The sequence below is a fragment of the Chironomus tepperi genome, unplaced genomic scaffold, assembly GCF_022539635.2.
Source record: "Chironomus tepperi strain 1889 unplaced genomic scaffold, CSIRO-AGI_Ctep_v1 contig_128, whole genome shotgun sequence".
Lineage (NCBI taxonomy): Eukaryota > Metazoa > Arthropoda > Insecta > Diptera > Chironomidae > Chironomus > Chironomus tepperi.
The window spans coordinates 1,975,451-2,002,926 of record NW_027226250.1 but is presented as its reverse complement, the minus strand read 5'-3'; the positions used below and the strand labels follow the sequence as shown (position 1 = coordinate 2,002,926).

The 27,476-nt window shown below is 30.1% G+C and overlaps 3 protein-coding genes across 10 annotated transcripts; 1 reads left to right on the top strand and 2 right to left on the bottom strand.

Annotated features, from left to right (window-relative positions):
• Positions 1-326: 326 nt before the first annotated feature.
• On the top strand, positions 327-26,435 carry CtBP (C-terminal binding protein). Of its 8 annotated transcripts, XM_070636552.1 has the most exons (10): positions 327-541; positions 6,636-6,737; positions 13,312-13,381; positions 20,492-21,018; positions 21,139-21,444; positions 21,501-21,761; positions 22,064-22,204; positions 22,304-22,502; positions 22,725-22,918; positions 23,144-26,434. In XM_070636552.1, exons 4-10 carry the CDS (start codon positions 20,833-20,835, stop codon positions 23,210-23,212), a joined length of 1,356 nt encoding a protein of 451 aa, XP_070492653.1. In that variant the 5' UTR covers positions 327-541; positions 6,636-6,737; positions 13,312-13,381; positions 20,492-20,832; the 3' UTR covers positions 23,213-26,434. The 8 variants fall into 8 exon arrangements, with proteins under 8 accessions (XP_070492653.1, XP_070492659.1, XP_070492657.1 ...); XM_070636558.1 differs by lacking the exons at positions 327-541; positions 6,636-6,737 and adding an exon at positions 8,730-9,256 and having other exon boundaries at positions 22,752-22,918; positions 23,144-26,435; XM_070636556.1 differs by lacking the exons at positions 327-541; positions 6,636-6,737 and adding an exon at positions 8,732-9,256 and having other exon boundaries at positions 22,064-22,195.
• SWIP (strumpellin and WASH-interacting protein) lies at positions 2,547-6,354 on the bottom strand. Its single transcript, XM_070636549.1, has 3 exons — positions 5,114-6,354; positions 3,295-5,055; positions 2,547-3,056 (listed from the first exon to the last, which is right to left on the bottom strand). Exons 1-3 carry the CDS (start codon positions 6,248-6,250, stop codon positions 2,616-2,618), a joined length of 3,339 nt encoding a protein of 1,112 aa, XP_070492650.1. The 5' UTR covers positions 6,251-6,354; the 3' UTR covers positions 2,547-2,615.
• Kaz (E3 ubiquitin-protein transferase Katazuke) lies at positions 6,471-8,323 on the bottom strand. Its single transcript, XM_070636559.1, has 5 exons — positions 8,171-8,323; positions 7,767-7,986; positions 7,042-7,685; positions 6,763-6,984; positions 6,471-6,705 (listed from the first exon to the last, which is right to left on the bottom strand). The coding sequence occupies exons 1-5, from the start codon at positions 8,210-8,212 to the stop codon at positions 6,607-6,609; spliced, it is 1,227 nt and encodes a 408-aa protein (XP_070492660.1). The 5' UTR covers positions 8,213-8,323; the 3' UTR covers positions 6,471-6,606.
• Positions 26,436-27,476: the final 1,041 nt, after the last annotated feature.

Genomic DNA, 27,476 nt, shown 5'->3' with positions numbered 1-27,476 from the left:
GACACTCAAAGAAATAAAAAAAAAGATCCGATCTTTCGCAGACATCATCACCATCATCCACACTATAACGATACAAGTGAGCAAATATGTGTATGAATCGAATTCTTATTTATTTTTCCTATTATAACTCTGACGCTGTGTGTAGTGCTCACAGTTTAAAAAATAAAGAAAACACAATTTTTTTTATCATTTTCGGCTGTAAGATAATTTTTTTTTGACGTTCGTCGAATACTATTGAGTCTCTACAACAAGGTAAAGGTATTTTTAGTTTGTAATAAAAACTTAAATCGACTCATCATGCGGACATATTAGAGATGGGATTCCCCACAAGACAACTCTCTTCTGTTTTGGTTGATTATTCGACTTTTTAATTCAACCGGCTTAAGACATTTTTTTTGTTTTTCGCTTAGCAAGCCACGTTTCAATGGCTCCTTAATGGATCGGAGATGTGATTCATCGTTTAATTTGTTTTTTCTTCTCTCGTTTTGTAGTTTATGTACGAATAAACGTGTTACTTAACTGACAAGGAGGCGCTGAACAGGTGAGTTGGGTTTGAGAAATCTATTCACAAATTAAGTTATTTGTTAAATAAAATAAATCGCAGGTTACTGTGATTTTTGGAATGATAATTTAATTAACTTCTTATCAACAAGAAATGAAGTGATAATCATCATTGTTTTGGGTTAAGCTTGTTTTGAGTGCTTTGCTGAAATTAGGGTGATCCCGAAGAATATTTTAGCACCTTTATGATTTCGTTTTAAAAGTTTCATATCCGGTTTACATACTTGAAGACTTAAAAGCTTACTGATCATCTAGGTTTCTTATCATCTCTCAATTGACTCTTGTTGCTAGTTCAACTTTTGTTTTGGAGGTTTCGTTTTGATAAATGACGTTTTGCTTTTTTCCAATTCTGGATAGTTGCATAGCACAAAGTAAGCCAATACAATGTACCTAGCCACAATTTGTGTGTCACGAATACACAAACCGATTTGAAGTGACTTCAAATAACGAAAAAGCATTTAATTCGTTTACTCGATAAAAAGCAATTATATGTAAAGGCTTATAAGATAAAAGTCCTAGAATTGTCAGGAATTCTCCAAAATCCTCTGAAATATTTGGAATATTTTTTTCAAGTCTAGATTATTACGGGTATAACTGCGAAAAGATATTCAACATTTCTCGAGATCAGGTATTCATTAAGACTATCCCAATAAAACGTGAAATAAAATACAGGCGTACTGGTCACATGATGGAAAAAATCATCCATAAATATATTAAATTATTGTGCTTATTTTTAACTTAAAATAATCTAAACAATAATTTTTTTTTTTGACAAATTCATGCCACATGCTTTCAAGACAATCACCACATATGAAAACGACGTCAATAAATAAAAATGTTGTTTTATACAGTTCTTTCATTTTAAAAACCAGAATGTGAGTATTTCCAAAAAATACTCGAGCAAGGCGCCTGATTGGATTTAATTTCTTTTATTAAATTAATTTGTGACTCACTCTTAAGGAGTATGCCATGCGCTATCTGATATTGTGCTGATAATTTGTCGTAAAGAAAAACATCATATTTGTGTCATACAAACATGCACTTTATTATAAAACTCATACAGCTTTGGGATATAAAGTATCTTATACAAAAAAGATTATACCAAGTCGTTCACTTATGTCGTCAAGATTTGGGAAAGTTGAAAAGTGTGGAACATCCTTATAAGATTTTTACTTAAATTATTTAGGGATTATCTTCGAGGTTATAGGATAAAATATAAGTAGAACCTGAAAAGTAATATTTTCAATTGATATCATATGTGAACGACCCATAAGTAGTTTAATATATTTTTTCTATGAATCACTCGATCAGATTGTTTCATTTGTCCTTGACCATTGAATAGATTCTTAATTTTTATTGTTGCTTTCACAAAATATTGTTGATTTTACTTTTATTCGGATCGACAGAATTTGAATATCCAGCTATCTTATTATTTCTTTATTCTAACATATCACATGCCAAATTCTTTTGTTGATTCTTGTTTTTTGAAAAAAAATCTTTGGGATTTCATAATTTTCCGCCTAAGAAATATTTCGAATATAGACATTAAATCTTTTCTATGTGCGTTATTGAGAAATAAAGAAAACGTAAACGGGAATTTTGATTAGGTCTTTTCTGAGAATCAAACGTATTGATTCCAAGCCTTAAAAAGCAATGGAAAAGTTTTTGTCTGTTTTTTGAGTAACATAATAAATGAACGGAGCCTGATAAAATTAATGGAATGTATATTTCTTCTGCCTAATATTCTTTGACAGACAACCTAATGTAGTCAAAGACTAGACGTTTCAGAAAGTCTTTACAAAATGATTAATTCGTTAACTTCATATTGGTCATAACCTTAAATTGTTATGTGATTACAAAATGTACCCCATTGACCCAATAGATTACCGAAGTCTGATAAGCTAACTTTTAATCAAGCTTCTTAATAAAATAAAATATAATATAATTTTATCAGAAAATAAACTGAATCAACTTGGAATTTGAATGAAAACGCACAATAAAAGGTGCGTTGACTTTCCTTCTATTTTCTTCTCTTGCGCTAATTTTTTACTTTTCTAGCTTTGAAAGAAAATTTTACAACTATTTATGTTGTACAAAAGCAATTCAAATTCTGTCTGAAAGGCATTTATCCTCATCTCGCTGAGTAAAAGTGTCTGCAATAATTTTTCATCGTTGTTTTTATTAGTTTTCTCGAGCTCTTGCCTTTGTTTCAGTATTTTCTCCTTATCAGCCTTTATTTTACTTCTAATTGTTCGGGTCCAATTCAATGAACTATATTCTGATAGTTGATCTAGCAATCGAAGGATATATACTAATCCCATACTAAATCCATCATCCGTAAAGACAATTTCATCTTGATTCTTCTTTAAACGATCTTTTGACTTAAGGATGTATTTTATATAATTGATTGTCAAAGCCGGTATGAAAATATAGAAGTTCTTAAGGTGTGCGTTTTTTGGATTTCGGAAATATGGTGAAAAGGTTGAAATTAGCATCTGAAAGAAATACAGGCACGAATTTTTTTGTCACTTTTCGCATGATTAATGTCAAACTGGATTTTTAGAATAATAACCAGTGTTGGGCAACCTGCGTGCCGTTGAAAATGTCATAAATTATATACTGTATACAGTTTCGGTCAAAGATTACCAATAAGGTGTGCCGCTTAATATAAAAGGTTGCCCAGAACTGAATTAAATCTTTGAGATTTCAGTTTTGCTTATTTTTTCAACTTACCTTAAAATATAGAGATCCTTCAGCAATCTTCTTCATAGATTGTTCAACATCCTTTTCAAGATATTTTGAAGCGTCAACAGTACTTTGACTTAAATTACTACTCTGACACATGTTCAATAATTCTAATTGGTCATCGTCAGACAATGATTTAGGAATAAATGAAATAGAATTAGAATTCACGTGATTAATTCCGCTTTTTATCATTCGAATGTAGCCAAGAGCATTTCCAATTGTTGTAATTAAAGTTCGAATTTTGTCCATTAACGTTTGATTCCCCTCAAATGATTCTAACTTTTTAATATAATCATGAAGTGCAAGAGCTCGATCAAAGCTATAAACTTCACTGTTTTTATCAATGGCAATTTGTTCACGAAGAATTTTCATTTCACGAGAAAGTCGCGACTTGATTTTTTCATCATAAATCACTTGAGAGAAGATTGAAAGCTTCTTCCTCAAAAATTGATAAACAAAATTAATTGTTGTATTGATAATTCCAAATCCGTGAGTCGAGAGTGAATTTGCAATGTTCTTAATTCCGATTGTATTGAAATGTTGATTATTATTCGCAAGTGATTCTACGAAAATTTGATTATTTAAGTTGTAGGTAAAACGAGACACAAAAAGATGAATATTTCTCATAATCTGTAAAACATCAATGCCTTGGTCTAATGTTTGTGTTGGCAAATGGTCATCAACGGTATCTAAAAGATATTTCTTTTGTGCTAATCTTCTCATTTCTTCATAAGTTCTCCAATCTTTCAATGATATTGTCGTCAGATTGTAAAACATTTTGCTCAAATAAAATTCCACATCGTCCTGGACTGAAATATATTCATCATTAATAACTGCTGGTTTAAGTTTTATCAATTCACGGTGATCTTCCATAATAATTTTGCTGTTTGTATCAAATGGATTGAACTTTTCAACTTGCAGATTTGAATGAAAATCCAATCTCAAATTAATTTCAATTGAGTTACAAAGTTTTCGAATGACATTGTCAGTAAAATTACTTTCGACAAATGGATGGAAATTTTTCACATTATCCAAATTCTCATAATTGCAGTTCTTCAAACAATCATCGATAGATTCAACCATCAAATTTATTTTTCTTTCATCAATTGATGCTTCCAGCTGTTGCTTAAAATTCGAATCGATGAGATTTTGATGCCAGAAAAGAAATGTACTATCACAAACATTCTCTATGTTTTCTTCTAATCGACATAAATTCACCATATGATCAAGCAACTTTAAAAGTCTTATTGTATATTCATTGCCGAAATCTTTGAAAGGTTCAGTCAAATTTAATGCTAATCCAATTGCACTTAAATTATTTATTGATGCAGTTCCATACAAAAGTTTTTCGACTAACACCAAAGTTGTTGATAAATCAAATTTCCTCTCTTTTTTCCCTTCCATCATGACCTTCTTTTTACATAATCCAACTACTTTTAATGCATGATATTGCAAATATTGGAAAACAAATGCAATAGAATCAACAATGAAGACTGACTTCTCTTCGTATGTTGATTTAATTAGCCGCAAGTTTTCTATCAGTTTATATATGGCTGAAGCAACTTGTTTTGACAGCATCTGTCCAAACTTTGCATGTAAATTGACAAGGGTTTTAATTAGAAAATTCATTTCACCGGCTAAAACCAAACCTTGAAAATATAACTCGCAACGAGATTGAAGCATTTCTTCATTCAAATTGTTGTTACCATATTTAGCTTGCTGATGAATTTGGACAATCCAAAGTAGAACCTTGAAAAAATTAATAGAACTTAGTAATTTAGATTAATTTATGAATTGAATACAATACCTGACTTGTGTAATGTAATGTCTCCTTTTGCAACTCATTTACTCTTTGCTTGATATAGTTTTGCTGATATTTGTCAATATCCACATTTGTCTTTTCAAATGACGGCAAATACATCTTCAGAAATTCATTTCCATTCCAAATGATATTTCCTTGAATGATTATTGCAGGATATTTGTAATTGATATCAATAATTAATCTAAAGTGCTTTGGGTCTAAATTGTCAAACATCTTCTGATACATAATAACAGCAATATTAAGTTTTATGATTTCTTCAGTATCACTTAATTCCGAAATGTTATTGCCCATTATGTTGATTCCATAGATAAGATTTTTAATGTACGATAACATAAAATTTTCTAGCAATTTTAAATTCTTGGCTTTAACTCGTTCTTTTATGGCTATTATATTGTCGAGTGCTATTTGAAAAATATTTCCATCTAATAAAAGATCCAATTCGTGTAAAGTATTCTGTAAATTTAAATACCGATCATCTTCTTCCATTTGCTGCTCAAATAGCATATTACTGTATTGTTCAAGATACATTTTGTAGACCCCACTCTTAAATATCAAATCAAAAACCATTAAATTTCGAAATAATTGAAGCACGTCACCTAAATTTGATGGAAATTGAGTCGTTGGTGTTATATGTAGAAGTTTATCCATAGAAAATAATGCACAATATTGTTGAAATATATTTACAGACAAGTAAATTGTATTTTGGATCACAAATTTCATATCTACAAGATCCTCCAAGGCATAACTGAATTTAACTAGTGCATTATCTTGTAAATTTTCTCCCGAAGATCCAGCTAGTTCATTCACACTAATTATTTCGTCTTCAATAACAATTAGCTTATTTGCAATAATTTTGGAATGTTTCGTTAATTTCCTTGCCTCCTTACTAAGATGGAAGAAGACTATCAATACCTTAGTCATTAATTTATTTTCGGAATCGAGTAATTCAATCATCGAGATATTTTCCGGATTTTGATCACAAATTAATTGAATATATTGAGTTGGTGTCGATTTTCCGACTGTCAAATTTGAAGTCATTTCTTGATAGTTTCTTATGAATCGTCCATACTCTTTTATTAAATCATCTGCAGCCTGGTCTTCTGAATTTCTTAGGAAATTCATTTTGCACTTAAATAGCTAGATTTAATCAAATTAAATTACAATTTTTTGGTGAAGAAAAATATTGAAATTGATAAACAATGAACTGAAAACATTTGTAGGGATTTAATTTTTTAAAATACGTTACAACTAATTTTTTTTTAAAGGAATTTTAACATATCACAATTTTCTAAAATAGTCATTATAGATGCAATAAAAATTTAAATTAATTAAAAGATCAATATTGCAAATCTGGTAAACATTTTTTTTTAATTTGTAATTATTCCAAAGAAAATGTTAGAAAAAAAGAAATATAATCCACAAGAAAATATATATTAAAACCAATATTAAACTCAAAGTTTCATTTGAATTTGTGATAACTACATGACATAAACTTTTTCGATTTTAGGATTAGACCATTTTTCGCTGGTAAATGGACATTCGACAATACCATCTTGATTGGTGATGATAGAAAGAGCCTGGAAAACATACAGAAGTTATGCATTGTAAGGTAAAACAATTTTAGTAATGCTTACCAATTCACCCACTACGAAACCGTTTGGAAGAACCATTGGGTGATTATTTTCATTTAGTGGTTTCTTAGTTACTCGACAGATTAATCGACTTTGTGCACAGTGAGAAAATGGCAAAGAAAATGCAATTTCATTAATTTGAGGCTGACATACAGGACAATTAATATTTCTTGAGTTTGTAGAGTAGCATTGAGGCGTTTTAAGGGCTGACAACCCAGTTTGGACCTAAAATAGATAAAGAAAAATTAAATTGTGCAATGAAAATTCCAACAAGTAACTTACAGCAACACTCAAAACTGATTGTGTAGGAATTTGAAAGAGACGATAGTTTTCTAAACGATAATTCACTAGTAGTTCGTCCCATCGTTTAATATCAAACATTGAGCGATAAGGCTCTAATTCAGTGTCTAATGGAAAGGCTAAAAGTGCCATTGACTTTTTAATTTCCGTAATTTGATCTTGTTCAAAAGCAGGGAAAAATTTCTGAGCATGTTTAACAGCATTCAGACGTTCACCCTTTCTTATTAGTTCGATAAATTCTTGTTGACGCAATTTAAATTCAATATCGGAATTGATTTTTCGGAGCTTGCTTTTATTATCCATGCACCACATTATGCATTTTGTTGTATTATGCTCTGACAAATCGCGTTCGACTTCGCGTGATACTTGAAAGATGTCAATATTTGTGATGTCTCTAATTCCTGATCGATTCGCTAGAATCTCTGCCGTATCGTAATATCCCAGGCGTAGAAAATGCTCAACTATGAGACGATTAAGACGAATCTTTTTCCATTGGTTTGCTGCAGCGATTGCAATTTGTGATTCATTTGAATTCTCGTCTCCATCAATAATCATCTTATTATGTAAAGTAGCTGTATTGCAGACATTCTGTTTGATATGCTCAAGTCTCTTTTTGCATACATTAGCTACAAACAGAAGAAGCAAAAGAAGAAAAATGAAACGAGTATTGAAAAGTTTCAAGGATAAAGATGTCTGACAGATCTTACCATTTTTCAACTCATCACCTATACTCTCCTCTGCTTTTCTTTTGAGGACATTCAATTTCTCAATTACATTATCTAATAACTTTGAGATGTTTCCAACAATTGGAGCATTGTCTAATCCTCTTTCTAGTTCGCATGCAGCTGTTTGCAGAATTGAATTTAGTTCCTTGTCTAATGTCTTTTGTGTCGTACGGAACTTTTTGTTGAGAATTTCATATGGAACCTAAGAAAAGGAGAGTCATTAGAGATTCAGCTCCAAAAATTTGTCACTCAATGGAAATCGATAAAAATTCTTTTATCATTAAATTTTTCATTGAAAATTTTCAAAACAAAGAAAAGTTTGATTGTGCAAACAAAATTTGTTGATTTTTAATGATTTGCAAATCGTTATCGATAGATCTAATTACTTTTAGTGTTGGGTGCTCTAGGGACTTAATTTCACTGCCCATTTTAATAAAATTTACTGATTTGCGAAGTAGAAAAAAATAGAATATTTCTAAACATATTCAATATTTTGATTCCAAACTTCCGTACTATCTTTCGTTAAGTTTTTCTTCTGTTTACTAAGTGACTTTCATGTCGTAATGGCTTTTCATTCATTTGCAGATGATAAATGAATTTGAATCAGTATAAAATTCAAGATACTCTTAAAATGTATTTAAAGGCTTTAAAATAATTGATATTTCATCAACAGAAAAGGAGGCATGGAAGTTTAAAAGTTTCGTTAAATTATTGTAAACCCCTCGTCAATAAAAAAAGACAGAATGATAAACAACAATAATTTATGCCAAAAATTGGCATTTATTCATTTTAATTAAGTAAATTAACTAAAAGCATTTAATCAGTTTTATAAACCGTTAAGTGTACATTTATGTCATTAAAAGAAACATTAAAAAAGTGAGCATTTCACGAGGTTTGAGAAAACAACGGTCAAAAGACGGTTTGAAGAGCAAGAGTGCGTTCAGTAAGGTATAGTGAGTGTATTCAGGCCATATTCTATCAATTTTTTTTTAAAATCTTGGCGTCACAATTTGATCAGTCACAAAAATCATCGAAATAGTGCTTGGATGTGCATAAAATGAACATAATTTTGTACATTAGACTATAATATTTACAGTAGTGATAAAATATAGCGGGGAAAATCTGTATTTGGATATGAAATAGTGATAAATAAAAAAAGGTGAAATTTCTTGAAATCATAAAAAGATCAGAATTCCTTAAAAAAATCCTGCAAGTCGGCATAGTAAAGCAATTATAAATAATAGTTTATAAATCATAATTAGCAAAAGGAAAGGTTTATTAATTAAAGTAGTGTTTGTGAATTTAATTAAAATTGATTTGCTTAGCATCGAAACTTTGAAAGTGAATAAGAAGAAGTTGGTAAAAAAAGAGAGAAAAAAAAAAATTCAATTGTGTGCGGCACATCTATCTAAAATTGGATATTATTCTTCACGTATATTTGAAATAAAGAGATATATATTTATAATCTTTGGGTAAGTGAGTATTAATATATTACATATTACGTACATTTTAACATTTTTTAGTTTCGCGCGTTCAACAAAAATATTGAAATTAAAAGTTCTATAATTTCTTATTTATTTTTTTCCTCGCTTTGCTTGCTTCTCTCGTTCACTTACTCTATATCTCTCTGAAAAAAAATAATACTGTAACTCATCAAAAAAAAAATATCATTGGAACTGCTCATTTTGTTCATTACACTCGTCGGTCAATAATATTTCGAGTACATATATTGAAAAAAAAAGTATTAAGAAGTGTATATGCAAAAACAATAATTATGAATGCTGAATTCATTTTGCACTTACTGATTGAACGCAAAAAAATGTGAATATATGCAGTTTTGTGTACATATTCTTTGCCATTCATACGTCTGGGATTGAAGAAAAAAAGGCAGTAAAATGAAAGTCAAAAGTAAAGATATACAACGAGGCAAAAACCGGTCACTTCGAGCGCGCGCTTATTTGCCATAATTCGTATCCGATTTTATTCTTTCTGCTTAACGAGACGACATAAGACAGTTGAGTTAAAATGTAAAAAAAAAACACAAACAGATATCTTGCATGCATCAACTTTTTGTATAGAGCTTCGTAAAACCATTAATGCTAAAAGCAACAACAATAATCGAAATGAAGAAAGAAAAAGAAGAACAGAGTTTTTTTTTTGCTTCTTTTATTATGCTTTTTGCTTTTTTTTCTTTCTTTTTCCTTTCAAGTTTCTTTTGTCAATTTTTATACAATTTTTTTATTATACATCTCTCTTTCTCGTAAGCATATATATAATATACAAGACAACATGTTTTCCAATTTCATTCCACCTTCAGATTTTTTTTTCTTTCTTATGCCGTACTTCGCTTTCTTGCTTCCTATATTGAACACAATGAAATCATTAAAAATGTTTGAAACAGTAATTTCTCATCTAAAAATTTTCTTCGATGTCTTAACTATTTATTCAGGTTCAAGTGAAAAAAAAAATAAATTTCTTTTTTCAAATTATTAAGTCACGGTCAGGGACTGAAGTTTAATCAGATCGATTCATTTAGAAAATGCTGTGTCTAAAATAATGCAATAGAAAGCGTGCTCATGCTGTAAAGAAAATTGTGTCTGATGCTTGGCGCGGAAATATTAAATGCGTGCGTGGAATTGCTAGTAATACAAAATGTTATTGAATAACTTGTGACGAAACTAAAACGTTTAAAAATATGCGTACATATTGTGTGTAAGGACGTATTTTAATGTCAAAAATACTAATTAGTAAGCATTTTGATTAAAAGTGTTCAAACAACTTTAATATCATCAACCCCTGACCGAAACGATTAAAGCTCATGGCTAATTCATTAGAGTTCACAAGAATTTCTTAGTATGCGTGCAATAACAATCAGCAAAAATAAAGTTTAAAAGAAAATAAAGACAATGTCACACCGCTTACACTTTCTATTGGAATGAATAATAACGTGGAAACACATAAAATTATTACAAGTACAAATGTAAATGCATTTGATGTGATGTGATAATCATTACTTTAAAAAGTAAATACGAAAGGGAAAATTATGTGAAGAGGTAACATGATCAATCGCGTTATCAGCAATTCAATTTTGGAATGTGTTATAAGAAGCAAAAAAAATATAGAAAATAAAAATGTACATAGCAGAGAGAACGTGCTGATATAGCAAAACACAAATAAAACTGATAAGTTACATTTTTTTAGAAAAAAAAATCAACAGAAAAGTGAACAATCATCAGTTTTATTCGTTTTAATTTTGTTCTGATTTTTGTTGTTGTTTCCATGTAGCAAAACCGAAAAGGAAAAAAAAACTGCTGATAATACAATAATAATATGACTATGACAGAAAATTTTCTCCACTTCGTTCCGAGTTCGTTATACATATTTGATAAGCATGGAAAGAATAAGAAAATAGAAAGAGAGCTAAAAACAAGCTACTCGTTTAAGTTTGTCACTTGGACTGACAAAAGCGCATTTTTAAAGCACAATGCTGAAAAGTGATTGGCGCCCTCTACTGACCTATAAGAAAGAAAAATATTACAAAACTACTGTAGTCTCTCGTTAAGCATGACTAGATAGTTATGAATTAATGGATATTTAAGCTTCTATGAAAATATTGAGGAAGGCTTAATTTTGCAAAAAAAATTAGCATTGTTAGTAAAAATGATTCTTTAAAATTAAACCGGACTTAGAGACAAGCAGAATTTTTATATTAATTTATTTAGCATCAGATTGACAAAGTGTGTCCTAAATTGATTCCAAATTTTGTTGAAATATTGTTCAATAATTTAAACTTCTATAATGTAAAATATTACAAATTGAATAGCTTTAAAGTTATTACAAGAGAAGATAGGAAGAGGCCATAACTGCGGCACTCCCGTTTAAATATTTATTATCAACGAGCATTTTTTTTTAAGAAATGCGATACGTCACATGCGTATTCTTAAGAAAATCAAATTGCTCACTAAATTATCACAATTGAATTGTTCAACGAGGGGGAAATAATAAAAATGAAGAGAGATTTGCTAAATTGTCTTGACTTCCAAATGCTAAGTACAGTCTTTTGGCCGCATGATATCATGAATCATACATTAGTATTTGTAATTTTTCTCACGCTTTCACAAACACAATAAATGTATCAATTTTCCTAGTCAAATTCTGTTCTTAGCAAGCAAAAAAAAATGATGATTTTTTTGAAAAATTTCACTTCATCTTCTACCTGAAATTAAATAAAAACACATTTTTATTTAAGGTCTTGTTTAAAGAAATACAAAAATACAAAAGATTTGCTTCCATGTGGTTCTTTAAACGAATGAATCTTGACTGAGATTAATACTTTTTTTGTGTGGGGGAGTAAATTCTCGGCTGAGCAGAGAAAAAAAAGAAGAAGTCAAGCCACATTAGACGGGTCGATTTTATAAATATGAAATATTAAGTGAGATGATTTTATCTTCTTTTCTATCAAATTTTATGTAAATATATATTTATGATTTAATTAACAAAATATTTTCACGCGTATTGCCTCGTCTGAGATGAATTTTTGAGATTTATACTTCTTTAACAAAAGTCCTTGAAATTTTTTTTTCTTATTTGAATTCTACACTCAATGTGCTCGTGGATTTATCTTACAAGACACGTGAGATGATGTTTTTTGGATATAAATTATTCATACGAAATATTACTTTTTAGAACAATTTTGACGAGTGTCTACAAAATGTATTTAAGAATTTTGAACAATCTCCAAAAAAAATTATCAAAATTGATTATGTCTACAAATGCTTCTACATCCACGTGATGTGCTTTGAAGAAAACACGCCGGTTTGCATGTGAACATTTTGGCGGAACTTTTTTTGCTACATCCTGAAATATAAACATCTTGCCATCGTTCTTGGAAATACGCCTATGATCAGCAAAAGTTTTATAACAAAGCATACGAACAATGTAGAGTGAAACCTAGTTCACTGATCTAGGACAATACATACACATGTGTTGTAGACTAAAAACTTGAAATTCTGCTTTAACTCATACCATAAAATATTGATGGACATTACCTATGACCTATCGCCCTTAAGAAACTTGACGCCTTTTGTGTGTCGTAATTTACGTTTGATTAAAATATTGACTCTATAATCTTGACTAATCTCAAGCATCTGGTATCATTAATTGACACTATGGATTTTCATATAAACCATTCCTGTTAGCACTTTTAAGGTGTGAAATTTTATCTTAATCACCTTCAAAAATGATATCGATACATACATACACACACACATTTAAGTTGACTGACCTTGAAAAATATTCTGTTGTGATTGAACTTGCTAAAAAAGAAACTTAAAAAACAAGAACCTTGATGGTGAACGAAAAAAAAAGAATTAATTTTTATCTGAGGAATGAAATATTTAATGAGTTCATTGATCCTGTTACACTAAAGATGCGCCCTATATTTCACATACACACATTTTTTCATTGACTATACAAAAAAAGAAATAATATTTTTATTGATTTTCTTTTTCTCTATTTTCAATTGCAGGGATTTTCGTTAACTGCATAAAATAGAAATAGAAGATGATAAAAATTAGCAATATGCTTGTACATAAAAAGTAAGTAAGTGAACGGCAGGTGGTACTTTGTGTGACAAATTGTTTATAAATTTCCATGTCATATTGTTGAGCATGAAATTTTGCAGAAGAAACTGACGAGACAAATATTGTTATTAAAGATGGAAAGAATAACTCGAATGAAAAAAATAAAACTTATAAACAAATATTGTAGAAAGGAGAAAGAATTAAAAGAGAAAAGGCAAAAAGAAGAAACTTACAATTTTTTTTAAGTAAAATTTCATTTCAAGCACAAAAGTTTGTTTGCAACTTTTTTCCGAAAAAAAAGAAGAACGAAAATTTTTCTCTCGTTTTCATGAAGCAAGAATAAAAAAAAATGAAAAAGTTTTTAAATTAACTTCGGGAAACTCTTCATCCTCTTTTTAAGATTCAGGGGATAAATTAAAAGCAAGAAATGGGTGTTGTTTCACCAAAAACTTTACTGCTTTTTCTATGAGATGTAAAAGTTGAGAACTTTGTTTTCAACTTCCATACTTGTTTCAACTTTAGATTGATTTGTAAAGTTTTTCTTCTTCCACTTACTTTTCGCGCACTTTATGCTTTGATAAGGAGGGATTTATGATGTTCAGTTTGACTAAGTGTGCTGACGACTGCATCATATCTTGACGAGGTTTTCGTTTCTGTTTCCTTGTTCATTGTCATAGCTTCTGTTTTGGACAAGTTCGTGATTAATGTTTTTTTGTAAATGCACTGCTGTATGTTGGAACAACATTATTTGCTTGCGAAGTACGAGGTAGCTTTAATTAACAGAATTGTGTGGATAAATTTTTCTCATAGATAACAGAGTAGTGACGTCTTTCCCATTCCAAAATTAAAACTGGATATGCTTAATTTTCTTAGGCATTTAAATGTGATGGTGACGGCTGAATCTGACCCTTTCAGCTGGCTAATGTTTGACAATTTCCAATTCCAAATGCTTCATTGTCTCTATCGAAAGCCTCTCTATTTAACATATTTAAATGCGTCTTAAATTCCTCTAGATTGGATATGAATATAATTACGATCTTCTTACCACTTTATTCTCTCTCTTCTTCGAGGGGTTGTCGCGAGTTCTTCCGATAAGATAACACAACGTATAGACAGAACGATATAATAATAATGTAGTATAGACAATGTAAAGAAGCTTATCAATCGCGAAAATTCCTTAATTGAATTAATTTTTTCTTATGTCAGAAGTTTCTCGCAGTCACTTCACATTGATATCCTATTTTTCATTCTATCCATTTGAGGTTGAAGGGGTTAGATAGATGTTTATTTTTAAATACCTACCTAATAGCATAGTATATGTGTGCTCATTTTAATTTACTTGATTCCTCTTACCCTCTCAATCTGATTTTCCATCCAACATTCCCTTTTTTATTTTCCATCAAAAGTTTGTTTCAAAGACAATTAAAAAGTTTGTTTCATCATTGCCGTCTTTTATGCTTATCTTTTGACTGAACCTTGAAGGAGAACAAGAAGAAGAAAATAAACTTTTAAAAGTTCTTTTTCATACTTTTTTTGTTTCAAAAAGGAGGAATAGAGTGAGAGAATTTACGATCAAAAGTTGGTAGAGCTAATCCAGTATTTAAAGCATAATCATAATGGGTAGATGGAACATGTAAGAGTTTGCTATTAATAAGTTCGAGCATGGAGCAGTTCTCAATCATAACAAAAATCAAGTTTAGATATTTGTGTTGTACTATAAGTGAGCATAACGCATATTTAATTGGTTTCGTTAAGTGAAACATTGCAAATGACTAGATGATTATCAAACGATTTTATTGACTAAATTGTTAGCTACTTTGCGTGCTAGATAATGTGCATGAAAATGGTCATTAAATAAGATTTATTGTTTATAGGTGTCTAATAGAAGATTTAAAGTTCGTAAATAGAATATGGATTTATTTATTTTGAGCCTTTTTCATTTATTTGTGAAATCACTGAGGTAATCGGTCACAAAATGCTATTCGATTTTTTTCTGTCGGAATACTGAAAAAATGGAGTATTATTTTGAACAGATAAGAAATATTGCTGGCTATTAATAAAGTTCGCAATCAATTTCACAATATTGCGTGTAATTCGTGACTCAAATATTTCATTTATCAATTTTTGACAAGCGATGCAAACGTTATTTGGAATTGTAGTACATTTTTCCAAGAATTTTGTGCGGGGAAAAGCGAGAATTGTGTTACATTTTAGTGGAAAAACACGATGGAATTCCAATGTTTTTTATTACTGGCGGCATAACTCGAGTTGCAGTGTTGAATTTTCAACATGCTAATTTTCAGTCTCAAACACCTGAGTCAGACGTGAAAACTACTTAAATGTTGATATTAGTCCAAGTTATCCTAATATATACCAATTATACCATATTATCCCACTTTTACATGAAACATCCCATTCATAATCCTTATTTTAATAGTTTCCACGCCTTGAACTTGTGTTTTATTGTAGATAATTTTATCATTAATTGCAGTTCATGGCCAAAAAGCTTCTCAACCGCCTACATAACAACTCTGTAACATTTTTATGTAAATTAATTTTAATTCTTTTTATTCCTGCAGATATTCTAGAATCTAGAGCATTGTTACAAAAATGTCATCAGAGTATTACAACTAGATTATTTGAGATTATTGTTGAATGTCCTCGCCTTGACTGATTCACAGTATCTTAATAACTCTCGTAAATACGATAAGAGTTGTGATAGGGATTTTATTACAAAAATGATATGTAAATGATTACTACTGTCGTAATTCTTACACAAATATTTTCGCTCTCTCAACTTAATGGAACAAGCAATTTTGTGACTCGTTCCACAAAAATGTCTAAAAATCTTTTGTTGTTAATCAAATCAGTGTGAAGCTCTAAATCCATTTGAATGAACTTGAAAATGTATTATAGAAGATAAACAATGAATCAAAGCGATTATAATAACGCACTGAATCTCTCTTAAATGTGCTGAAAAGTTCATCCAGTTTAAAGATAGAGTGAATTTCTCTTCTTTTTCCCTCTTGTACACATTCGCACATGCATATGCTCGAAAACATTTCTTTTTTCCTCATTCCTCCTTTTTCGCTCTACATTAAAGTATTATTTCCGTCAAGACGAGTTGAAAACTTTTCTACTATGTGGTAATGTTCATTCTCTTAAGGGACAATTTACCGCTTCGGATACGAAAGCAAAAAATATGAAAATGAAAATATTTTTTTTTCTGTGTTGCAAAATTTGTTAATAATTCATCACGTAAAAATGGTTTTGGTAGTTTGAAAATTTAGTTTAATACAAAACTTTTTCATTTAAAATTGAGTTCAATAAAAGAACCAACTTCTGTTTTATTACCACATTTTTTGCATTATACATAAAGTTCTTATTTGTCTGTCTACATTTTAATAGGGTTCATCCAAATACCACAGGCCTTTTGTTTTGGGATGTTCCTTATAGTTCGTCCGAGGCTGCAGGTCTGAGATTTTGTATGTAAAGCTTATACTGCCTATTTTTGAACAGTAATTGCTTTGATTATCCATACTAAAATTGGATTTCAACGTTGCGATTCATTTTTAACGAATTTAATTCAAGTGCGCTTCCGTCAATCATAAATAGCCATGCCTATGCTATTTTATATAATCTGATAGACGAATAAATTATGAATATGAAAAATAAAAGGCAGAAGAAAGTTTTTTCGAGGGAAAAATCCTTTTTTTCCGTTAAAGACATTTCTCGTGATGGGAAAATTTTCTTTTTTGTTCTGTTTTCATTCCACAGCTCCTCTGCTTCCCTCAAAGTTCATCAACGATTTTCGCCTTCTTTTCTTTCCAATATTATTTTTTTCGCGCCGAGTCCTATTTCTTTCATACTTGCGCGTAACTTGGAAAACAAAAGCCGCACAATAAATTTTTTAAGGGAAAAGAAGTTGAAAAGTTTTGCGCCTCTCATCCCCACACTTTGTTCGGGTTTTGAATGCCAGAATCCTCACTCGAGATCGGAAAACTTTTCATTTTCCAACTTTCTTTTTTTTTCGAAAAAAGTTTTTCTTTAATATGCTTTTTTCTCTCTGTGCTGTAAAAAAAGTTATAAAAACTTTTTCTTTTTCAAAAATTTTGTGCTCTTCAGGCGAAGGAACAAGAAAACTTTATTTTTGTTTTAAAAAAAAAAGTTTTTTTTGTTTTCTGTTTCAACTTTATTCTTTCCTCTTCTCTCTCGCTCTTACTCACTCCTGTTTTCATGCTTCCGATGAAAACGTTAACTTTGAGTTGAAAACATTTTATTTTTCGCTTCTCTTAAATTTATGCTACTCAGCTCCGTTTAATTTTTTTTTCTTCTTTTCTTCTTATTCCTTGTTGCCATCCTCTTCTCGTTCTCGTTTTTCATGTTTTATGCCCAATAAAGAAGTTTGCATAATATTGCTGTTGACATTTATGCGTATGATTTCTTTATAGGCATGTTCTATGTTAGATGTCTCTTTAAGAAATGAACTTTAAGGACGACAAAAATTGACAATTTATTTTTATCGTATTGAATTTGAAAAAAATTTTTTTATTCGTATTGACACAGCTATCACTTTATTGGAATTACAAAATGTTTTTCTTCTTGAGAATTTTATTATTTTGGCTCATTCCCTATTGAATGTTTTTAGTATTCATGGAAATTAAATTTGTTTATTGAATGTAAAACTTTCCAAAACTTGGCACCTATTTGAAGAATAGAAAAAATGAATGAAAATGCCAGGAGAGCGATTTAGTGAGTCTTTGAGGAAATTAACATTTTTTTAAGCAGCTTCTTCAGAAAGGATAACAATTTTGTCTGTCCAGTGAAAGTCTAATCGGATTCGGATGCTTTTTCTAGCCACACTAACGCGGTTTGTGTTTTCGCGACATACCTAGCTAAGTACATTAAATTAGTATGCCCTGGGTCATGGAACTGACCTTATAAAAATAAGTCTAGTAACAAGACTCAAAAAATGTACTACAGATTCAAATTTCCTTTAAAAAAAACTTCTAAATCCTACACATATTAAGCTACAGCAACATAAATTCACTCTCTCTGGGTTTCAGCTTTAAATCTTTTATTTATGAAGGTTGATTCGTGATGATAATATCATTTTCGATATTTGCAATCGTATTTATTGAACTGTGTCTGTTCTCAACAGAAATAAAATTCTGTATGGATGATATGATTTTTTTTTTCTGTTTTGAAATGGCCAAGTCTTTTTTGGGTGAAAGCTTCTAATTTATTATTCCAAGAAGTTGTTGCTGTATTCTTAATATTCATGAAAAATCTTATATCATCACTAATATCTTAGTTTGTTCTTCATAGCTTTTAAAGTGTCCAAATTTTGATTTGATGCTACTTTATTACCCAAAGGCAGACGACGTAGAAATGTCCGAAAATCCGGCCCAGTATAACTTGACTCTAAATCGAGAGCAGATTTAATCAAATCTAGCCTGGAGCCACGCTGGATTGAGACGCATTTTCAGCCATGTGCTTTCCGGGAATCAAATCAAATCTGGTGACATTATAGCCCAATTCATGCGAAATCTTCAAAATAAAATGTATGTCTTAATCATCTTCAAAGTTAAACATAAAGCACCATTCGCAAAAAGTTGCTCATTTTTACAGAAGTTGAAGTGATGTAATGCAGAAATTGAAATTTTCTTCACATAAAAAAAAGTTTTTCCCCCATTAAAGTAAAAGTTTTCCATTATTTTCAATTACTTTAAATTATATTTTCATTTATCTCCAATTTCATTTTTGCCCTCCCCCTATTCACCCCTCGTAACACAACATTTTTCCACATAAAATCGAGCAGACATTAAACATTGTAAAGCTTTATTGAAAAAGTGAGTGAGAGAGAATGAGAAAGAAAAAAAAGTTTTTTTTCCTCCTGCATTACGTTATAACTTATAGATCTACATGAATTTCTCTATAATACACAGAGAAGAAAATAAGAAGAGGGAAATTCTTCATTCATTCATAGGTGTGAGCAGGATAGAAGAGAGAAAAAAAAAGTTATCGGATTCTGTCAAAAACTTTTCGTTTGTCGTTTTCGATTTTCATACAAGTTTATTACTGACTTTTTCGAGTTGAAATATTTCGTCGGTAGAGAAAAAAAAAAGTTTTTCTTTTCTCTTTTTTTTATTGTATTCAATTTTGAGATGAGAATATTAAAGCCTTATGTTGAGGTATAATAACCTTTATTCCATCTCACTCTGTTCATTTCATTTTCATGCCTATAAAAAGGATCTTTAAAAATATATTTTTACATAGTGGGATTGTTTGTAAATTATGTCTGAGTTTTGGGATGGGTGGGAGGATTAAAGCTGTGCTACATACCAATTTGTATTTATAGACATAAATTTCGAATGAGTCCTCACAAATACAATTAAAATTTCTCATTACATCCGAACATTTTGGTGGAAGTAGGAGATGGGCGGATGGATGAATAATGGTAGGATGAGGATGGAAAAAAATTGATTTCATTAAGTACAATTTACGAAAATTAAAATTCAACTTCTGTAAAAATATTTTCATTCTTTTCCCAACAAACACATCCATAAAAAAAAGTTTTCGTTCTTCTTTTCAATAAACGAGAGTAAGGGAGAGGGGAAACAGCCGGCATGATAATGTGTCAGAATGTCGGAATCCCAGGCAACAAATATAACAAGGCAAATTATACGCAAACTCAAAAATTACTCATCATTCAAGCTCACGAGTACGAATGAGATAGAATGATAACAAAATTAATGATGACATCTTCTCGTCTATATGTGTATATAAAAAATATGATGCCGCTGCTCATATTTTTATCATTGTCATGGACATTTCTTCCTTATTACACAAAATTCAATATTTTTTATGTCCACGAAAAAATTTAAATTTTTTTTTGCAATTTTTTTTTAGATGAAATTCTTTTTATGAAATATTTGTTAGCAATTTTGCGCGCCAAATGTGTACTTAAATTCATTCACGACACAAAATGTGGCTTTAATGGATGAAAAGTCTGTGAAATGATTTTCATGGCGAAACTTTAAATTGTCGAGAAAGAAAAAAAAAACTTTTTTTCTGTTACAAACTTGTTAACAAATTTTTTTCTTCTTCATTTTCTCATTTCAGCTTTAAACATAAATGATATGCAACATGAAACGTGAAAAGTAAAGTGATTTTATTAAAATGTCATTAACTTAAATCCTCAACGATCCCAACAAAACAACAACAACAGTAACAACACAAAAATATCTGTAGTGATAAAAAAATTTTGAACTTTTTAAACAAATTGAGATAGAAACACACAAGATAAAAAGTAAAAAGAAAAAAAAGAAGACGCAAGAACTTTAGCGATTAAACAAAAAATTTCATTTCGAAGACTTCTAAAAAAGAAAAGAAAAAAAAAGTTTTAATTAATAATATTAATATCTTAAAAGTGCTTAGTGATACAAAATAATTTTATATAAAAGATGATGCCAAAACGTCCACGACTTGATGCCGTACGCGGCCCAATATCATCAAACGGCCCACTTCAATCACGGCCGCTTGTAGCTTTATTAGATGGTAGAGATTGTTCCATTGAAATGCCAATTTTAAAAGATGTTGCAACAGTTGCATTTTGTGATGCTCAGAGTACATCTGAAATTCATGAAAAAGTAAGTCGCTAGATGGTGACAATTTTTATGTGACGAGTGAAAATTGTTGCAAATTTTAACGTCATTTTCATACCTCAAAAATAAAGTTTAATTCATTTCAATTATTTTTCTTCATTTTAGGTATTAAATGAAGCCGTTGGTGCTTTGATGTGGCACACAATAATTCTAACGAAAGAAGATCTCGAGAAATTCAAAGCGCTTCGAATCATTGTTCGTATTGGCAGTGGTGTAGACAATATTGATGTAAAAGCAGCTGGCGAACTCGGCATTGCAGTTTGTAACGTTCCGGGATACGGAGTTGAGGAAGTTGCAGACACAACGCTTTGTCTCATTTTAAATCTCTACCGACGAACATATTGGCTTGCAAACATGGTTCGTGAGGGAAAGAAATTCACAGGCCCCGAGCAAGTTAGAGACGCAGCACAGGTAAAAGTTAGTAACCTATAGTATTTGTTCAGTTCTAAATATTTGAATATTTTTAGGGATGTGCAAGAATACGCGGAGATACGCTGGGTATTGTTGGTCTTGGACGAATTGGCAGTGCTGTGGCATTGAGAGCAAAGGCTTTTGGATTTAATGTCAGCTTTTATGACCCTTATTTACCTGATGGCATTGAAAAATCGTTAGGGCTTACTCGAGTATATACTCTTCAGGAACTTCTCTTCCACTCTGACTGTGTCTCTTTGCATTGTACATTAAATGAACATAATCATCATCTTATTAATGAGTACACAATTAAACAGGTAAGAAATTTGAGAAAATATAAAATATTTTTAAAAATATGCATACAAAAGGCAACTAGTGGTGCATGAATTTAAAAGCAACAATATTCATTATTAAATGAAACTATAAGATCAACAGAGTGTATAGATCACTATCTGAGTGTGTCTATTAATAAGCGCCTCGATACATTTAAATTAATTAGCTAAAATTTTATTACCCAGTATGTGAATGCAAACTGTGCAATTTTGTATGCATTTATTTGCCCGTCATCACTACTTATTTTATGCTGATTAATCAAACGTTTATATTTATTACATTGTAGATGAGACCTGGCGCTTTCTTAGTAAACACAGCCCGTGGAGGCCTTGTTGATGATGAGGCACTGGCACAAGCATTAAAACAAGGAAGAATACGAGCAGCTGCTTTAGATGTTCACGAGAATGAGCCATATAATGTATTTCAGGTTTTTACTTAATATAATCATTATTTCTATTGAATAGATTTTTGTAGTAACTAAAATATGTTTTTTATCTCTCCTTCTGACCTGCGTTATTTGTTTCAGGGAGCTCTTAAAGACGCCCCAAACTTACTCTGTACACCACACGCCGCCTTTTACAGTGAAGCCGCAACAACAGAGCTACGCGAAATGGCTGCCAGTGAAATTCGTCGCGCAATTGTCGGGACCATTCCAGATGCTCTCAGAAATTGTGTGAATAAAGAATACTTTTTGAGATCGGCATCCGGTGGAGGATATTCAGAAGGTGAACATTATAATTATTCACGTCAGACTTGTTTTGTGTCCATTATTCTCATTATTGTTTTGGCAATTTGACTTTATTATTAGTTCCAAACGATATCGTTTTCTATTTCCATTTTAATACCTCACTTTTAATTTTCATAACGTAACTTTCTGATAAAAACAAAAACGTGGTAAAAAGAGCTTCTAAAAAATGTGTAAAAACCCATAAATTAACCCCTTACAGCTGGCATTAACGGTGGATATTATTCAGGTGGACTGCATACACAGCAAGCACACAGTACAACCCCATTAGAAGCGCCTCATAGTGCTGGATCAACGCATGCGGCAGCTAGTGGACCTCCAAGTCAATCGGGTTCAGCACCACCAGTTTCGGCACAACAACAAGGTATTCAACAGCATCCATTGGTTAGCAAATCGGTAAATATTGAGATAATTATATAATGGACAACAACTTCCAATTGATTCCGATTTTTAACGAACTTTTTCTTATCACAAAAAGCCGTTAAAAATGTACTTAAATGATTAAACATGATAGACTGTCTTATTAAAGTTTTAAACTATTACCCAAGTTGTTGTCTGTCTCTTTTTATCTCAAGAGAAGTGGACCAACGAGAGATTAATTGTATTCATTTTAATTTGTAGCCTCTTAGTGCCCCCGATCCCAATCATCATTCGTCAAGTGTAAAACCGGAGTCATCAGAAGTTCACTAGTGTGTTTCTATTGAGTGCTCACATGCTAAAATAATATGCAAGTTTTATTTAATTATTTCTCCTTAATTGGCATAGAAAATTGAACTAGAATTTTCGTATTGAAAGAATTTCAACAAACAAAAAAAAAAGAGAAAAAACTAAAAACACAAAAAATCATTTCTTTTAAACTCAATAAAAACGGAAAGGATGGGATGATATGAAAAGTGAGAAAGAAAACACAAGTATAAATGAAAATGGAAATTATTAATTTTGAAGGTGACGATAAATGATAATTTATGAATAGTGAATACATATTCGCAAGAATAAGTACTTAGGATTATTAAGGATTAACAAATTTCAACAAGAAAGAGATGAGATGAGAAGAAGAAAACAACTTTTTATGATAAATCAATTAATAAATGCACACACATTCATTTTCCTGCTTATGAAGTTGCTTCCTATTTAAGTTTTCTCTCTGTATTTTTTGACAATCAATTATATTATTATGACAAAAAAAATTGTATTTTTTATTATTTTTCAATATTTTAATTTTTTTCCGAAAGTGTAAATTAAAAAAATAACAAAAAATTGCAATTGAATTCAAAAAATTTGAAACTTTCCTTCGTTACTTTATCATGTATATGTTGTAAAATCTTATTTAATGAGGAAATCGTGTTAAAAATGAGCTGTAATGTTTGTTTCATAAGTCTATGTTGCATTTAAAAAGAGTTAAGAAATATGTTTATTAAAAGCATCACAAGATATAAAAATGATTCAGCGAGTTCTGGCTTGTTGAGAATGTTTGTGACAAAAATTTGTTAACAAATCTTTACCTGCATACTTAACGCTTGTACAGTTTCATCAAGAATTTAATTCCGTTCAAATCGTTAGAACTTTCTTGTCAATATAAAATTCGCACTAAGATGCCCAAGCAAAGCAAAAGATATTGACCATAAAAAGCATTTTACGGTGCCAGAATTTTAGTGAACTGCAGTTTTATCCAGTAACGGATTTCGCACCATTTTCTTTAAACCAAGTATATTTTGTACAAAAAAGGTCCCTGAATAAAAAAATGCATCTTGTGGTCAATTTAATCCAATGCTGCTCGGGATACAAGTATATTCGTTTCCGCAGAGATATCAAAAATTCTCATTAAGCCTCATCGCCTGAAAAATAAAGTTAAATGGCAAATGAATTGTAGTAACGGAATAATCAATAATTTACTTAGTAAAATTGATAGCATAGTAAATATAATTTCCCTGTCTTCATCAGTTACGCTGGTCAAATTCTTATGATTCCTCCGAAAATTTCATGTTCATTACGTCTGTTCAAGACATAAAAGTGAAATATTCAGAGTGCTGTAAATTACGTGGCTCAACCGATATAAATTGGCAAAGTTAAGTCATCAAACATTTTGCAAAAAAAAAAAACTTGCCAGACAGAATCTGTAAAGTCACGCTTTTTTGAATGAATTATTTTCATTTTATTTATTTCAAAAAATTTCATTGAATAAGTGCCATTCGAGCTACTAACAGAAGAAGAAGAAGCTATAATATTGACATGTAAATCAAAAAATATTTTGCTATTAAATTCCAGAGATGGAAAAATTCAAAATTTCATGATTAATGGTTTAAAATCTCTAGTATGGAATCCCGAGTGGACAAGAATGCGTTATTCCTAATTAATGACTAGTTACAACGGACTTTTGTTCGCTCGGGAAGAGGACGAGAGGCTTAATTTGAAGAATTTTTGCATTTTTCCACCTCTGAATGTAATACTTTCATCATTAGTAACTTCCTATAAATAAACGTGTGTGAGACTTCAACTCATTAGAATAAATGGTACAAAGAAATACACATTTAAAAACAAATAACGGTACAAAAGAGACTTCCTACAGTTCATTTGCCATGTGAACGATTTCCACTTTTATGATTTTTCAATCCTTAATATTTCCTTAAATAGCTTTTTCGATAACGATTGATAGGAAAACTGTGAATAATTACCGATCAGAAAAAGGAAAAAAAATGAATAATTTTTATGCTAGATTAAGGTTTAAAAGAAAAAACTTGTAAAAATAATCAATTTTTCTTTTCAAAAATTTGTAAAAGAAAAAATACAACAAAAAAAAAACCACAAAAACATTACTTTTTGATTTTTGGACAGAACTACAAAAGATTTATATCGCATCGCATCAACATTAAGGAAAAATTTTCATTAGAACTTCAAATGCATAACCATATTTTTTTTTCTTCTATAATAATTTTAACAAGATACCTTTAATCGGTAGACATAAAGGAACGGGAAAGTTGATCGGTCATTTCTCTTCTATTTATGAGAAAAATTTCCTATAAAGTGACTTGATCCTGAGTGGACAACTTGATATAAATTCCAATTAATAACAAGACCTATGGTCGACTAATGACTAATTTAATGCCATTAGTCAATTATACATTATGTCAAGATGTTCACTCGGGAATGCATCAAACATGCACAAGACATTTAAACCCGAACAGACAAGGAGAATGCTCATGAGTATACTCACTAAATTGATCATACTAAAGTATATTGATTGAGTATACTCATCAGCATGCTCAAATTGATGAGCATGTTCATTGTCTGTTAGGGATAATAGTATAAAGAAACGTTTTTTTGTGAATTTTCATGATGACCTCATTTGGATAATTTAGTAACAAATTTTAGATAGTTGTATGTATCAAAAAGGATGCCCATTTTTTCACAGTTGTAAGAATTTTCATTGACTATAAATAGTAAATTCAGAATTTTTTTAAAGTATTGTACAGTATACGGTTTTGGGTCATTGTTAATAATTAAAAATTTGATTTTAAATTTAAAAGAGAAAAAAACTTCAAAGTGGCGTGCATTATATGACTTTATGCTCAACTCAAGTTGAAGAACTTTTGCAATCATTAGCGATAATATTCACATGTGGTCTATGCTATATGAATGTGATATGATACACAAAACTCGACTTTCCCGCATCCTAATGAAAAAAAATTTCTTCTTTTCCTTCTTTTGAGATACATAAAAAAATTGTCATAAATAATAATAGTAAAAACCTTCTTTAGTTTTTAATTTAAACAATTGATTTTTTATTACTGTAAGAAGAAAAAAAAGTAAAAGAATAAAAAATTTACAATTATGAAGAATTAACTATACTGAGAAAAAATACTATAGTTAAGGTCTTATAAAGGTAAAACAAAATATTAATGAGAAATCATAAAATTAATAAAAAATTGAACTTTTTGAGTAAAATGGTATAATTATATGATGAAAAATAAAAATAATAAAAAAACAAAAAATATTAAATTAAATTGCCTTTTGATTGTTACTATTGAGCCTTATTATGTTACAGATCAAACACTATTTATTCCAAAAAAAAATTATTAAGGTTATTAAAATTCCTTTACAATATTCTTTATTCTTCATTCATATAATTACATTAATTTCTTGTTCCATATTTATTTTCATACATTCATCACGGAAAACACAAGGAAATATAAAGGACTAGAGTTCCATAACTTAGCTCACGAATTTTTTCTTCATTCATAGTGGCGACGGGCAATCAAAGCTTTTTCTGCTTTTTAAAATAAATTTCAACTAAACTAATCGAAATCAGAGTTGATAATCAAGGGCTCAAGGCAGTTTTGATTTTAACCAAAGTTGTTTTGATAGGGTCGTACAATTTAAATTTTAGCTCTAAATCTCCAGATTTTACATTTTTCGGAAATAATTGTAGTCAAAAGATATGGTTTGAAAATAGACACATTTTGACACAGATTTGGAAATCGAAATTGTCATTGTTGTCAAATTAAAACATGAAACTTGCAAAGATAGGCTAAAAAGTGCATATGCTTGCCTATGTCAACTTCTAATTGAATTACTTTTACGGTAAGGATTTTGAGATTTATTTTCAAATGTGACTGTTTTAAGTCAAATCTTTTGATATTTAAACATTGTTAAAAAATTTAAAATTTAGAGCTTAAAATGTAAATTGCTTTTGTACCAAGACAACTCTGATTTCAACTCTAAAACTAATTTTTTAAGTTTTTTTGGTGTTCCTATATCAGACAAATTAACTTAAAACTTTCTGATATATTAAAATTTGGATTTTAATTCTGAAATTCAAGAAAAATGGCAGCAAAAAACATACTGCCTTTGTATCTATTTGCTTCCATTTCTTCCATTATTAAGAAATAAAGCCTATTTTTTTAGAATTAAGAACCCTTTCAAACTCTCGTTATAGTTTTTCCATTCAAAAAATTTC

Excerpts from the sequence above, each read along its gene's own strand:
- SWIP (XM_070636549.1), bottom strand. The coding sequence starts at position 6,250 with ATGAATTTCCTAAGAAATTCAGAAGACCAGGCTGCAGATGATTTAATA. Across the intron at positions 5,056-5,113 it reads CATTACATTACACAAGTCAG|GTTCTACTTTGGATTGTCCA; the intron begins GTATTGTATTCA and ends AATTTTTTCAAG. Across the intron at positions 3,057-3,294 it reads AAGGATCTCTATATTTTAAG|ATGCTAATTTCAACCTTTTC; the intron begins GTAAGTTGAAAA and ends TATTTCTTTCAG.
- Kaz (XM_070636559.1), bottom strand. The coding sequence starts at position 8,212 with ATGGGCAGTGAAATTAAGTCCCTAGAGCACCCAACACTAAAA. Across the intron at positions 7,686-7,766 it reads AGGTGATGAGTTGAAAAATG|CTAATGTATGCAAAAAGAGA; the intron begins GTAAGATCTGTC and ends TTCTGTTTGTAG. Across the intron at positions 6,706-6,762 it reads GTTTCGTAGTGGGTGAATTG|GCTCTTTCTATCATCACCAA; the intron begins GTAAGCATTACT and ends TATGTTTTCCAG.
- CtBP (XM_070636552.1), top strand. The coding sequence starts at position 20,833 with ATGATGCCAAAACGTCCACGACTTGATGCCGTACGCGGCCCAATATCA. Across the intron at positions 21,019-21,138 it reads CATCTGAAATTCATGAAAAA|GTATTAAATGAAGCCGTTGG; the intron begins GTAAGTCGCTAG and ends TCTTCATTTTAG. Across the intron at positions 21,445-21,500 it reads AAGTTAGAGACGCAGCACAG|GGATGTGCAAGAATACGCGG; the intron begins GTAAAAGTTAGT and ends GAATATTTTTAG.